Source organism: Macaca thibetana, chromosome 12, assembly GCF_024542745.1.
Source record: "Macaca thibetana thibetana isolate TM-01 chromosome 12, ASM2454274v1, whole genome shotgun sequence".
Classification (NCBI taxonomy): Eukaryota; Metazoa; Chordata; class Mammalia; order Primates; family Cercopithecidae; genus Macaca; species Macaca thibetana.
The window spans coordinates 63,344,921-63,361,100 of NC_065589.1; the positions used below are offsets into that span (position 1 = coordinate 63,344,921).

Below are 16,180 nucleotides of genomic sequence, written 5' to 3' on the forward strand. Positions count from 1 at the left end.
AATAAGTACCTCTGCAACATTTGATATATTTATATAATACATCATCTTAGATCTACAAGCACTGAAGTTAACATTACCTAATTTGAAGAGTAATGTGTAATTAAATACAGGGTGGTTATATGAATGACAGACTGAGATCAGAGTATTTACTTGAGCATCAGAAAAACAACAACAACAACAACATTACTCTCAATCTATACTTTTGGCTGGTTCTATTTTTGCTGAGTGCTACTCTGTCTTCCCTAATGGACGGGGCTGACCTAAAGACTTGCCATTACAGATAAATGCTTCAGGCACCCTTCTCTCTTTTTTCTCTTCTGTTTTTAGGATCAATGTAAATGAAGTATGACAGTCCATTAAACATTATTGCCAATAATGTTCTGGAACGATTTGAAATATGATGCAGAGTTTATTAAGAATATTCATCACCAAAAAAGGATCATTGAAATAGAAAGTTTAATGATTCTGGTACACTGTGTAAAAGATTGGTGGAAATTTTAATAGTTGCAGCGTTATCTCATACTGTTCATTTCTCCTTGAAGTCAATAGGGGATGTTAGGCATGTAATTATTGTGTGGTCCTATACAGGCAGGCCAGGAAAAATTGGAACCCTCATACACTGATAGTAATCATGTAAAATGTTTCAGACCTTTTGGAAAACAGCCTGCCACTTCCTCAAAATATTAAGCCATTTAGTTACCAGATGACCAAACAATTTCCAAAATTTGACTCCTAAGTATATACCTGAGAGAACTGAAAACATATATCCACATAAGAACTTGTACATGAATATTCAAAGTAGCGTTGTTTATAATAGCAAAATAGTGGGAGTAATTCAAATGCCCATTAATTGATGAATGGATAAGCAAAATTTGGGAAATCCATACAATGCAATATTATTAAGCCTAAAAAATGAATGAAATTCTGATACGTGGTACAACATAGATAAACCTCAAAAACATTATGTCAAATGAAAGAAGTGAGTCACAAAAGACCACATCACATATTATATGATTTCATTTAAATGAAATGTCTAGAATAGAGAAATCTAGAGATAAAGAAAATAGATTAGTGGTTGCCAGGATCTAGGGATATTGGGAGGAAATGGGGAGTGACTGCTAATGGATAAGAGTTTCCTTTAGATGTTATGAAAATGTTCTAAAATTGATTGTGGTGATGGTTCTACAATTGATTTGGTTTAGCCCAAATCTTATCTTGAATTATAGCTCCCATAATCCTCACATGTTATGGGAGGGACCTGGTGGGAGGTAATTGAATCATGGGGGCAGGTTTTTCCCGTGCTGTTCTTGTGACAATGAATAAGTCTCATGAGATCTGATGGTTTCATAAAGGGCACTTGCCCTGCACACACTCTCTTGCCTGCCATCATGTGAGACGTGTCTTTGCTCCTCCTTCGCCTTCCACCATGGTTGTGAGGCCTCTCCAGCCATGTAGAACTGTGAGTCCATTAAACCTCTTTTTCTTTATAAATTACTCAGTCTCAGGTATTTCTTCATAGCAGTATGAAAATTGAATAATACAACAACTCTGTTAATATGTTAAAAGTAATTGAATTCTACAATTCAGATGAATTGTCTGGTATATGAGTTATACCTCAATAAAGGTATATTAAAAAAAAAAAAAGCCTGACATGCCAGAGCCGGCCTCCCAGAGAGCTACCTGCACCAGCAGTTACTTATCTATACTACATGAAAGTTATACACTAAAGAAAGATGCTTGTTACTGGAGAGGAGCATTATAAATCTTCTACTCATGGATTAAACCATCATATCTTAGATATCTAAGATACAAACTTACATATCTAAGGAGGTGATAGCAGAAGTTCTAGCCAGAGTATTTAGACAAGAGAAAGAAATAAAGGGCATCCAAATTGGAAAGGAAAAAGTCAAATTATCATTATTTGCAGATGGTATGATCTTATATTTGGAAAAACCTGAAGATTCCACCAAAGAACTAGAACTGATAAACAAAATTAGTAAAGTTACAGGATATAAAATCAACATAGAAAAATCAGTAGCATTTCTATATACCAACAGCAAACAATCTGAAAAAGAAATCAAGAAGGTAATGCCATTTATAATAGCTATAACTAAAATTAAATGCCTTGGAATTAACTTAACCAAAGAAGTAAAAATTCTCTACAACGAAAACTATGAAACATTGATGAAAGAAATTGACGAGAACACACACAAGGAAATGGAAGAATATTCTATGTTCATGGATTGGAAGAATCAATATTGTTAAAATGTCCATACCACCCAAAGCAATCTACAGATTCAATGCAATCCCTATCAAAATACCAATGACAACATTCTTCATAGACAGAACGTACTATCCTAAAATGTATATGGAAGCACAAAAGATCCAGAATAGCCAAAACTATTCTAAGCAAAAAGAACACAACTGGAGGAATCATATTACCTGACTTCAAATTATTCTGCAGAGCTATATAACCAAAACATCATGGTACTGGCATAAAAACAGACACATACACCTATGGAAAAGAATAGAGAACCCAGAAATAAAGCTGTACATCTACAGTGAACTCATTTTTGACAAAAGTGCCAAAAATATACATAGGGGAAAGGACAGTCTCTTCAATCAATGGTGCTGGGAAAACTGTATATATATATGCAGAAGAATGAAAGTAGACCCTTATCTGTTACCATATACAAAAATAAAATCAAAATGGATTAAAGACTTAAATCTATGACCTCAAACTATGAAACTACTATGTGAGAAAATTGGCGAAACTCTCCAGGATATTGGAGTAGGCAAAAATTTCTTGAGTAATACCCTCCAAGTATAGGCAAGGAAAGCAAAATTGGACAAATGAGATCACAAGTTACAAAGCTTGTGTAGAGCAGTGAAAGCAATCAACAAAGTGAAGAGGCGACCCACAGAATGGGAGAAAATATTTGCAAACTATCCATCTGATATGGGATTATAACCAGACTATATAAGGAGCTCAAACAAGTCTGTTTTTAAAACCTGAATAAAAAAATGGGCAAAAGATCTGAAAAGACATTTCTCAAAAGAAGACATACAAATGGCAAACAGGTATATGAAAATGTGTTCAATCATCATTGATCTTCAAAAACAGGCAAATCAAACCTATAATGAGATATCATCTCACCCCAGTTAAAATGGCTTTTGTTCAAAAGACAGGCAATAGCAAATGCTGGCAAGGATGTGGAGAAAAAGGAACCCTCCTCCACTGTTGGTGGAAATGTAAATTGATACAGCCAGTATAGAAAACAGTTTGGTGGTTCCTCAAAAAACTAAACATTGTGCTACCATATGACCCAGCAATCCCACTGCCAGGTATATACCCCAAAGAAAGAATATCAGTATATCGAAGACATACCTGCACTCCCATGTTTATAGCAACACTATTCCCAATAGCCAAAATTTGGAAGCAAACTAAGTGTCCATCAACAGATGAATGGAAAAAGAAAATGTGGTACATATATAAAATAGAGTACTATTCAGCCACAAAAAGGATGAGATCCTGGCATTTGTAACAACATGGATGGAACTGGAGGACATTATGTTAAGTGAAATAAGCCAGGTACAAAAAGACAAACTTCACATGTTCCCACTTATTTGTGGAGTCAAAAATTAAAACAATTGAACTAGAGACAGTGAATAGAATGATGGTTACTAGAGGATGGGAAGAGGGCAGAGGAGTGGGAATGGTTAATAGGTACAAAAATATAGTTAGATGCTGAGTGTAGTGGCTCACACCTTTAATTCCAGCACTTTGGGAGGTTGAGACTGATGGTTTGCTTGAGCCTAGGAGTTCGAGACCAGCATGGGCAATGTGGCAAAAACCCCATCTCTACAAAAAACACAAAAATTAGCCAGGTGTGGTGGCATGTACCTGTAGTCCCAGCTACTTGGGAGACTGAAGTTGGGGGCTCCCCAGAGCCCAGGGAGGTCAGGGCTGCAGTGAACCATGATCACACCACTGCACTCCAGCCTGGGTGACAGAGTGAGACCTTGTCTTGAAAAATAGTAATAATAAAGTTAAATTAAAATTAAAAAAAATAAAAATGTAGTTAGAATGGGTAAGATCTAGTATTTGATAGCACAACAAGCTGACTATAGTCAACAATAACTTATTGTGCATTTCAAAATAACTAAAGGAGTATAATTGGATTGTTTGTAATGCAGGGAAAGGATAAGTGCTTGAGGGGATGGATACTCCATTTACCCTGAGGTGATTATTATGCATTGTGTGCCTGTATTAAAATATCTTGTGTACCTCATAAATGTATGTACCTATTATGTGCCCACAAAAGTTAAAACAAAATTTAAAAATAGTCGACAAAAAAAAATAGAGGTGACAGGTAATTTAGCTGCTAAAGGGGATATTTGCTACAATAATACAAAACAAATTAGAAATAAAAAGTTGAAGTCAAAATTTTGAATCCCTGTCCTAACTACTACCTGTCCCCAAACACCCTGTCTGCAGCCAAGCCATAATCAACCCTTTTAGTCTCTAACTATCCAATGTCTAGACTACCCATTTACTTCAAAATAAGAGCGACTTTCAGAAAGTTTTTTTTTTTTTTAAGAGAATAAGTTGAATCATAACTTTGAGAGCAGACAGGAACTATACGGGTTCAAGTTTTCTTTTTCTTGTTAAAAACCCTATATTTATCTCCGGTTTGCATAAAACCAGTCCACTAGCCATTCAGTAATTCTTAACAGCAAGGAGTGTCCGGCTTCAAGAGGCTCCTCCCCTCTTCTCTCCTGCACTTTTGGCCAGTCAAAGGCAAAGGGTTGGCCAACAGGACATTCTCATTCTGCCTGACCCACCTGCCAGTAGGATCTGTCTACTAGGTGTCCTGGCTGAGTCGGAGCATCCCTCAGCCCTTGCGCATAGGGAAGCATTGTGCATCACTGTCTTGGATAATGAGGAGGAAGATCCTTTTTACTGTGTTTACTACTCCTGTGCAATTTGCTTACTTCCAGCGTAACTCTCTTGCTTGCAGGTTGCAGCTCGACAGACTTGGTCTTACACTGTAGGTTTGGGAGTGAGATGAATGTGAGCAAGAAATTGAATTCATTTTTGTTTTGTTCTTGGCAGGCAGTACATGCCACACTACTACCCTTCCTGCTCTTGTGCGCACACCTACCCTGATGATGCAGCCTTCACTGGATATCAAACCATTTATGTCTTTTCCAGTGGACAGTAGTTCTGCTGTTGGGCTCTTTCCAAATTTTAACACAGTGAGTAAATTAATTTCTATTTTGTTTGTGTCCTCCTCCATCACTTTCATTACATTTGTGAATAGTCAATAGATACAGCCTGTTTCCCAAGTGTGTAATTTTAGACCATATATTGGTTATGCTGCTCAGTTGTGCTATGAAAGATGATGCTTCGCCCAAAGGAGTAGCCCAAACAATAGCCAGCATGTTTATTATACAAATATTTCCACAGAAAACTTTTCACCTGTTGTGTTGCACAATTTTGATAGAATTTCCAGTGGCTTTAGAACATATGTCATTTCTAGGATGTTATTCACATGCTCAGGAATACAATTTAGAGATACCAAGACTCATTGATTTTTCCCTTCTCTTAGAAAAAAAAAAATAACTGTAGGCTTTATCTCTCTGGTTGCATTTTTATTTGGGAGATGTTTTAGATAAAATGTGAATCCTACACAAACAAAATTTCTATTTGGGGGCTATTGTAGATGATGTGAATTTGACTCTATTAAAAAAAAAAGAAAAACACTCATCTTAAATCTACATGTTATCTGCAAGATACTTTGACATTTTAAAACACAGGATAAATGTTAGTGAATTACTTATAATTACTGCTGTTCTTCAGATCAGCTGACCTTCTTTTATTTCAGTGAAAAACATTTTGTAGGTGTGTCAAGTGGAGCATGACATCTTTCAACAATATAATTTAGCATAAAATCAATCTGTAGCCAGATTCTAAACCTTATAGTAAAAGAAAAGGTTCAACAGTTCAGGTGAATGCATAAATTGTCTGCTTGGTTGATAAATACAGTTAGTTGGGCATGATGGTCTACATTAATGATACAGCATTATAAATGCTGCTATAATAAAAAAAAATTGCATTATCAACACCACCAGACAGCGAGCATCTGAAGTGCTGCAAAATGTTTCATTTTGCAAGTCTGTCTTCTGTATGAAGTGAATACAGCAAGAGGATTTTTCCTTAAGGATTGTCAAGAAAATCTGCTGACAGGCCCTCTGTCAGGACTTAAAGTGTTGTAAGGTAATTAGGGGGTAGGGCAACAGCCAACTTTTTACAGAGCACTGGCCTTGACTTAGTGAGTAAACAGTTAAATGTTTTTGTCTTCTTTGAGTTTTTCAGAGACAAGTCAAACAGTTTAAAAAAAAAAAAAGTTACAAAAGGTGAGCATTGTTCCTAGAGCAGTGGAGTGACTCAATAGGATAAATCATGCCTGCCTTGCTTTCATTGATCCACCCATTCCATCCCAGAGCACTACATTGTGCCATTTCAGAGAATGTGAACTTGAGGATGCCAGTGGTATCCTCTATTCAAACACGTGTGACACATTCCAATCATAACTGAATTAAGCTATACTTCATAGAACATTTATGAGGTATTTGTGTTTTGATTAATGTGCCTTTGGAAGTTAGCATTTATAGCCATTGCTGAAGTCTAGTTGCTGTCAGGAAGCAGCATTCATGATGCAGATAGTTACAAATGGCTTGCTGTGGCTCACCTCTCTTTATTTTATTTTCTTTTACTTTTTATTTTATTTATTTATTTATTTGAGACAGCCTTGCTCCATCGCTCAGGCTGTAGTGAAATGGCATGATCTTGGCTCACTGCAGCCTCCACCTTCCAGGTTCAAGTGATTCTCATGTCTCAGCCTCCCAAGTAACTGGGATTACAGGCGCCTGCCACCACGCCTGGCTAATTTTTGTATTTTTAGTAGAGACAGGGTTTGGCCATGTTGGCCAGGCTGGTCTCAAACTCCTGGCTTCAGGTGATTGACCCGCCTCAGCCTCCCAAAGTGCTGGGGTTACAGCTGTGAGCCATTGCGCTGGTCTCTTTATTTATTTATTTTTTAACATAAATAATACATGAATACTTATTCCAAAAATTCAAATAAAACTTTAGCATTTGAGGTAAAATTAGAAAGTCATATTCCCTACCCCTGCATACTTTTACTTCCTTCACTAGAGGAAGGTGGTCAGCAGCTGGTATCCATCCTTCCAGTCCCCTTCTGGAAGTATGTTACACAGATACCTAAAAGGTACCAAGGTACCCAGTCACAGTATGTTTTACAACTGCAATCATATGATTAGCACTAATCTATTTGTCACTTTTTTTGTTATCAAAATGTCTTACATCTGCCTCTCTGTTTTGAAGAGCCGCAAAGCAAAAATGGAGAGAATACAATTACAATTTCATAATGGTTTGTTCATGTTGCATAGAGGGTACAGATGTACTAACATGTCATTTTGTTTGTTTGATTAATTGTACACAGCAATTAATCTTAGGATATATTTGAGAAAACCCAAAGAATAATTATATTAATAGAAGTTCATTTTTTTCCTTCTTGGAAGAAAATAAACATAATTTTCACATAAAAATACTATTTGGCTAAGGTGAAGAATACTGCAAATAACTACATGAAATAATTATTTTACTCTCCCTGTATTATATGCATGGCATTTATTAAACAGGAGCCCTTCTAGTAGTGTGTTAAATATTAAGTCATTCCAAGTGGGATCCTCTATTATCTTGCAAGAAATGAATTTATGAGATCATTGGGTGACCTACGATTTCTCCCTGTGAGTTGCAATTTAAATTACTATAATTTTTTTCCTATAGACTTTTCCATTCCAGGATCCAACTCACCCAATAGAATACCTAAGGGAATGTCATGAAAGTCATCGTCCACATTTTCCTAGGAAAACGCTATTGCATCACCACTAATAAGTATACTGGGTTATTGTATATTTGTGATGTTTTACATCTCTCAAAGTACTTAGACCTTGAAACATTTTGGTAGGCAGTGATTATTACTCTTATTGTCTAGAGGAAAAAAGAGAGTTATTGAAGGAAGAACTGAGACTTGAATTAGCATCTTTTTAACTTCAAAATTCATGTTCGGGCTCTTTACGTCCTTGAGTCTTTTGGCCCATATCACCTCCCACCTCATTCATTGTGAACAAAGCTCAATCAGAAATCTTTTGTGCTCTTTTCTGGAAGTATGGTAGGCAATTTTCAGCAGAATCATTAAATAGAAGGAGGAAGTGTTTTTTTTGAATGTGTGTAATAGACCTCTACAAACAATATAAAGCAGAATATATTTGAAAACCAGCTATAATTTCTTGTTGGCAAATTTTTAAAGTATATTGTACTCAATAGTCCAATCGTTCTTTGAAAACTAGGTGAAATCTACCTTATCATTTTATTTTTAGCCAAGGTTAATATTAGTAAATATAAGAAATGAGGTCAATTTTAATCTTATAATTATTATCAAAAGAATGGAAACACTATGCTCTGAGACCATAGTTGAAAGTTTTGGAGGTTTGATGTTTTGTTATTCTCTTTAAGTAGATTTTAAAAAACATAATGTTTTCCTCTTTCTTATAGTGAAGTATGATAACATTATATGATAAACATAGCAAGAATGAAATGAGATCCTGTTGTATTCCAAAATAGAATAGATGCCTGTTCTATGCTAAGTTGTACCGGATGAAGAATATGCTTCACAGTCTTCTTTTAGTGGTTGCCTTGCCTCATCCACCACAACTGAAAGAATCTCTCTCAATGCTTATGTGTGTGAAAATAAGCAAACAATTTTAATCTTTGTATAAGCAGAGTTTAAAGAGACATGATAAGACGGAGTATGGATCGTTGATAATTTATAATGGAGTACATATCAAGGACACACGCCTGGAGGATGATGATGTTAACTCTGTGCTTCAGCAGCGTACTTTACAGAGGGGCAGTTTTGAGTCATTTATAGGTAAAAAACTGTGTGGACCAAAACATAAAGTTTTAAAGATCTTGATCTTAATATTCCAAAGCCTGTGGCTGGCTACCCACTAATACTCATTTCCACCATTGCCACCCCACCTTCAACTATGTGTCATTCAAAGTTCAACTTAGGTATCACCTCCTTCCCAGGAAGTCTTCTGTGACTCTTCAAGTCTGAATTAAGTCCCATCCTTTGTGTTTCCCAAGTAGCCCCAGATTACATTAATTATAGCAGTTGTTACACCATAGTCTAATTACCTCTTAATCTGTCTTCTTCACTAGAACATCAGATCCTTGAGGACAGAGGCTCTATCTTATTCATCTTAGTAGGCTGGGTTTCTGACACAGGTGCTCAACAATATTTTTTGGAAGAGAAGAAAGGGTCCCAGTTCCTTGGTTTTCAATGTTCATACTCCTGCATCTATTAAAGGGAATAATAACATTTATGAGTTCCTTCTAAGACCACGTGATAAGCCCAAGTGTTTAACTTAATTTATATTTTCCTGAGAACTGTGATTGTTTTGTTGTTGTTGTTGTTGTTTATTTGGTTTTTTGTTTTGTTTTGTTTTCTGTTTGTTTGAGACAGAGTTTCACTCTTATTGCCCAGGCTGGAGTGCAATGGCGTGATCTTGGCTCACTGCAACCTCCGCCTCCCAGGTTCAAGCAATTCTCCTGCCTCAGCCTCCTGAGTAGCTGGGATTACAGTCATGAGCCACCATGCCCAGCTGATTTTGTATTTTTAGTAGAAACGGGATTTCTCCATGTTGGTCAGGCTGGTCTCGAACTTCTGACCTCAGGTGATCCGCCCACCTCAGCCTCCCAAAGTGCTGAAATTACAGGAGTGAGCTACTACACCTGGCCGAACTGTCATTGTTTTTTAATCTAAAGGCAATAGTTATGAACTCTCTTCCAGCTATAGTGCCCAGCTGTCTCTGTTTGGCTGGTGTATGAATATTGGCAAGTATTTACTACATTCCTTGTCCCAGACCCCAGCTTTAAGAGTATTTAATTAAAAACAAAATTCTTAGTTACTGGATTTTATTGAAAATATAATATATGTAGTAAAGAGTATTGAGTTTGGGGAGAAGATAAGCAAATTAAATAAAACAAAAACCCCCTTGTGCCCAATAAACTTATAAGGAAAAAATGAAGTAAATAGACTTGATAAAGGCAAGATAATAAAAACCAAGAAATATCAGCCAAGTGAAAATCGTTACTGAAGTTTACAGTGTTCAAGAAACAACAGAAAACATAATTATTTTCTATCTTAGTAGAGATGTTTTCAATTTTTGTTATTAATTTTTCTTTAGATTTGCCAATCTATCCATGGTCATTCTTCAGTGGTTGTATATAATGTTGTGGGAGCTGCCAAAATACACACAATTGTTTCTTACATTAGAATTAGGATGTCCTATTTCCTTTATTGTGGATTAAATTTTCATATTTGATCACAAACAACTGGGATAATACTTGGTGTTTAGTTCCCCTTAAGAAGAGACTTCTTCTGAATTGAAATAAATTGAATACTTAACAAGATGGATAATATTAATTTAATATGATAAAGTAAGTACATTTATAAGATATATTTATATATGTAGACTGCTATGAACTGAATGTTTATGTCCCCTCAAAATTCATATGTTGAAGTCATAACCCCCAATTTGATAGTGATGGTGTCTGGAGATAGAGCCTTTGGAGGTTATTAGTGTTAGTTGAGGTCATGAGGGTGGGGCCCTCATGATGTGATTAGTGCCCTATAAGAAGAGCAGAGAGAGCTTTCCCTCCTCTTTGCCATGGGAAGACACAGTAAGAAGGCAGCCAGCTGCAAGCCCAGGAAGACAGCCCTCAACCAGAACCCCACCATACTGGCACCTTGATCTTGGACCTCCAACCTCCAGAACTATGAGAAAATAGATTTCTGTTTTTTAAGCTACCCAGTGTATGCTATTTGGTTATGACAGTCTGAGCAGACTGAAACACATACCCAATTTACATGACGTGACAATAAGTAAGTAAAGTTTATTTTTAGCACCCGCACATTGTGTACATGCATATGTATTTGTGTAACTGTTCAGAGCTATAGCTATAATCAAGAGCTGATTTGGGACCACAGCCACCTGTCAATTTCTCTGCCAATTGGCAGGTGTTTTATGTGCCTATTTATTTGAAATATTTTTGTGAGTCCTGCCATGTTTTTACAACTGCTCTAGGAAAACACAAGTATAAGGGCAGTCACGACTACTTTATTGCAAGAGGCTTAACAGTCTTAATTTTGTGAAAAATAATCTGATTTTTACTGCCTACCTTGAAATTATTTTTGTCCTGAGACAAGAGCAAATATGTGGGACAGAATAAAGATGATTTCTAAGTATAAAGTTCCAAACCACTGTATGATTCTGTGAATCATCTATGACAAGCTGTGAAATGATTTATATGATTACCATTTATTTTAACATTCTAGAACCTCTGAGATTCTGACTCATTCATGGTTTGGCAATATCAATGAATATTTTAAATTTTTTTTTCTTGTAGTATAAATAATAATATATTCATCAGAGAGGTTCTAAATAAAGAAATGGGAATCAAATTCACATTTGCTTTGCTTTTAATTCATGCTATGCTTCCCATGAGGTGTTATTGTAAGGAAACCTGAAGCTAGGACATTTGACTTTTTAACTTGCATTTAATATCTTTATCTATTTAATGAAGTCTTTATTTAAACATTTGAATATGTATTTTTCTCTTATTTGAATATTTTTTAATTTAAGTAGAATACTTTTGCCACCCAAATGTTAATTTTTGCCCTTTGAGTCTTCTTTGTCACTCTAATAGTGCTTGCTGTCATTAAAAATTATGTATTCCATATTTCTTAGGATACTAGTATGTCCAACTGACTCTGCTTGGACTGAAACATTTATCCCAGTCCAGTAAAACAGAAAATATGGTTTAATTTTTATTTTTTGTGACATGCTTTAAAATATATTGAAGGATTATCTTGTTCTGTATTTTCTAAAGGAGTGCATAGAACTAAAATATGCCAAGATGAAATTTTCCATGGTTGCTCAAAATCATTTGAAGAGGGGAGAGATTGACAGCCTATTACTAGGCTTAGATAACTCAACAGCAACATTCACCAAATCATTAGAAAAAAAATAGTTATAGGGAATCTTTGAAATGTGGTCCAAAGCTAACAAATATTTTGTGCAAATATTTAAGCATTGATTTCTGTGCCTAGAAAATTTTACATTTCTATTAATTTTTTTTTTTTTTTTTGAGACAAAGTCTTGCTCTGTCACCCAGGCTAGCATGCAGTGATGCAATCCCAGCTCACTGCAGCCTCCACCTGCCAGATTCAAGCGATTTTTCTGCCTCAACCTCCCGAGTAGCTGGAAGTACAAGTGCACGCCACCATACCTGGCTAATTTTTGTATTTTTTGGTGGAGACGGAGTTTCACCATGTTGCCCAGACTGGTCTTGAACTCCTGAGCTCAGGCGATCCGCCTGCCTCAGCCTCCCAAAGTGCTGAGATTACAGGTGTGAGCCACCATGCCCGGCCCATTTCTATTAAATTTGACAGAGAGAAAAAGTATGTAAATATACCACAGATGGGAAAAAAACACATAGTGACCCTCTGCGCTATTGTGTCCCTCACCCTTTCTTTCTTTCTTTCTTTCTTTCTTTCTTTCTTTCTTTCTTTCTTTCTTTCTTTCTTTCTTTCTTTCTTTCTTTCTTTCTTTCTTTCTTTCTTTTTTTTTCTTTCTTTCTTTCTTTCTTTCTTTCTTTCTTTTTTGAGACAGAGTTTTTGCTTATGTTGCCCAGGCTGGAGTGCAATGGCACTATCTTGGCGCACCGCAACCTCCGCCTCCTGGGTTCAAGCCATTCTCCTGCCTCAGCCTCCTGAGTAGCTGGGATTACAGGCATGTGCCCGGCTAATTTTGTATTTTTAGTAAACACGAGGTTTCTTCATGTTGATCAGGCTGGTCTCGAACTCTTGACCTCAGGTGATCCACCCGCCTCAGCCTCCCAAAGTGCTAGGATTACAGGTGTGAGTCACTGCGCCTAGCCGCCCCTCACCCTTTCAAACCACAAGTCCTTTTAAAATTTAACTAATGTCCCTTGCCTTACTCAAAAGCCTCAAGATTATCTTACTAAGGGTTTTGTCTTCAAATCTCCCTCTTCTCTACTCATTCTTGAAACACCTTTAGAATATGCAGATATTATTTATATGGTATGTATTTATTGTATGTTTGTATAATGTGTAGTCACATTTTTTTCTCTCTAATAAATTGCTTTTTCAGGGTATCTAGTAAAAGTCACTCATTCACAACCATTTACTGCATGTCCCTGGCATTGTGCTAAGGAGAAAGGTTATTGTGATGAATTAGACAGAAGTTCCTCGCTGTCTAATAGAAATTGCTTCCTCTTGTATAATTCACCATAACATAATAGAGGATTGTGCTCATAGTAAACAGTCAATTCATTTAATAAAAGTTGCCTAAAAATATCAGATTGAGACTTTGATGGTCCTTTATGAGGTAAAGGAATGTAAAATTTCAGGAGCCCATGAAAAGAGGCATCTGTGGACCCACCATGCTGTGTCCTCTTGCATGTCCCTTTCTTTATCCTAGTCCCAATGTCACATGGTTCTGGGGCCTCATCTTCAGTGCTAGAGTTTCAAGGATTATGTGTACTTGGAGGGGACATCAGATTTTCTGGCAAGACAAGTCTTTAGTCTTGGCGCTGTCCCAGGTCAGCATTTTTCAAGAGTAGAGTCAACTTGGAAAAAGTGTCTATGTTGGGCCCTCTTCTTAAAAATTTTTATCTTATTCTACACTAATATTAATCAAATCTCCAGATAATTAAAAAAAGAAGTAGAAGAAGAAGAGGAAACAGGAAAATTTTAAGAGAAGAATTCTTAGCTTCTCTCAGTGACCAAAACTTTATGTCTCTGTGGTGAAGTAGGCAAGCCTAATAAATACAAAAAAGTAGCAAAATGTTATTGTACAAAACATTCCCACCAGCTCAGAAAATGTGTTTCTAAATTAGTTACTCTATAAACTTTAATCAATGGTGGCGGCCTCTGAAAACCTTTTATCAAAAGCTTGGGAACCCATCCGACGACACAGATCTGTTTTCACTTCCACCTTCTAGACTTTTGTGTTCAGAATTAAATCTCACATCCCTTGGGGGTTGGAGAGACATGCTTTGGAACATTCTGGTTCCTTTACTTTTATAGTTGCTTTTGAGGGTGCTAAAGATGAATTGGAGTGCTGTTTAGCAATCTGTGAGGTTTCAACATCTTTGTAGAGCTCAGTAGGAATCTTGAAAAAACATTTTTTACAGCTTTGCTTTCAATTTAGGTTTTCTTACCTTCCTTTTTATGTTGTGATACTTGAAATTTTTGAAAGAAATAAATCATATAAATGATACCATTTTCATGAAATTCTAGTACCAGAGGGATTTAGCATATTTCAGACATTTTACATTAATTCTTTTAATATACCCACATATGAAATAGGTTACATGTGTCATTGTTCTGCCCTTTTTGCAAATCAGAAGATTAAAGAATAGAATCCAGTCTTCTCATTTATTCTAGTAGAGAGCCCTACCACTGAAAAGGAAAAACAGAAAATCTAAATATCAGAAAAGCAAAAGCTCCACCATACTATATCTTGAACTTAAATATGTGTACTTCTCTCAGGTTATTCATGTGTGAAATATTTTTTTAAGTAGCCAATAAATCCTGTGGCTTCTAAAGTCAAGTTGAAAATTCTCCTTTGCAGTGTATTTGATTCAGGAGATAGATTCATCTTGTCAGCCTGTACTTGTTTTCTCTTATTGTGAATACAGTTTCTTGAGCCAACTAAAGATCTGAGTGGTATTATAGAAAATATGCCTGATTTTTTCACAGGCTTATGATTTACAAATAATTAGAGGTACACAGAATGAAATTCTGAAAACACATGTTTGGGCCTACTTAATATCTGTGTTTTTCCCAGGTAGACCCAAACTTCTATATATAAGATTGCTCATTGCCATTATAGGGTGATCCAATCCATAAACACCTACATTTCCCAAAATGAGCTGAAGCTGTTAGATGCTATCACACGGTACGTTTTCGAAGCACTTACCTTTTGAAGGAAGTAGTAGCATTTATTTATTTAGTCAGTCACTCATTCATCAACTATATCCTACCTTCTCCAAAAAGCCATTTGGAGAGTTCTTTGGGACCTCAGAAAAGTAACTCTACTTATTTTGTTCTAAAGTAAACCTCTAACCTTCCTACTTGGCCTTGCCTCTGTTCATGCTGTCCAGGGAAGCAGAAAACAGAATAAAGGCGAGAACAAGGTAGGGTGATTCACTTCATTGTATAGGGAAAAAAGCACCGGACTAGGAGTTAGAAGACCCACGTCTAGACTCATAGTCTTTAATCTCAAGAACGTCACTTCGTGCCACTTTTCCTCATTTTCATGATGTAATACCTTCCTATTTTTATATTATGAAGATTTGAGTTTATTATATTTATGGGGAAGTGAGGGTATATGACTGAATATTTAGAAAATTTTTGAAATTTAATGAGATGCTGTGAAAAAATTATAAGTATATAACATATCCCATACTATTTCTAATAAAATATCTATAAATATCAAATGAGATTATGTTTATGAAAGGATACTTAAAACAGCAAAGCTCAATTCTTACAATATTGATATTTTAATTAATATTGCTATCTCTTTGATCTCTTTTTCCTAATTACCTCAAATAAACTGAGTTTTGAGTTTATCACTTGGGCTGGCTGTGTTGATCACTTGGGCAATCCTGATTAAGGTAGATGCTAAAGACATACATATGGCTAAGACCTTGAGTTTAAGAACTTAACACTCCAGTTTACAATAGTTATTCCTGGGACTTAGCAGGCGCTCATTTTACGTTAGCTGAATGAGATAATGCTAGAGCATACTTCAAGATACAGTCACTTGACTGCCTGGAAACAGTACAGAGGTGCTGCCGCTGAATTTGGAGCAGGGATCGGAAGAGAGTATGTTAAGTGGAGGTTGGGAATAAGCACAACCAGTTTGAATGGATTCTTTTTTCCCTGTTTACCTCCAGTGATACTTAGGTTTCAAAGACTACATGCCATTTTGAACCTGA

General features: G+C 36.1%; 1 protein-coding gene across 5 annotated transcripts in view; it reads left to right on the forward strand.

Moving 5' to 3' along the window:
* ZNF385B (zinc finger protein 385B) overlaps positions 1-16,180 on the forward strand; it is a 423,520-nt gene that overhangs the window by 308,714 nt on the left and 98,626 nt on the right. For all 5 annotated transcript variants that reach the window (XM_050750566.1, XM_050750567.1, XM_050750570.1 and 2 more), the window contains one exon: positions 5,117-5,259. In XM_050750566.1, coding sequence (XP_050606523.1) covers positions 5,117-5,259 — 143 coding nt within the window. The remainder of the gene's footprint in view (positions 1-5,116; positions 5,260-16,180) is intronic.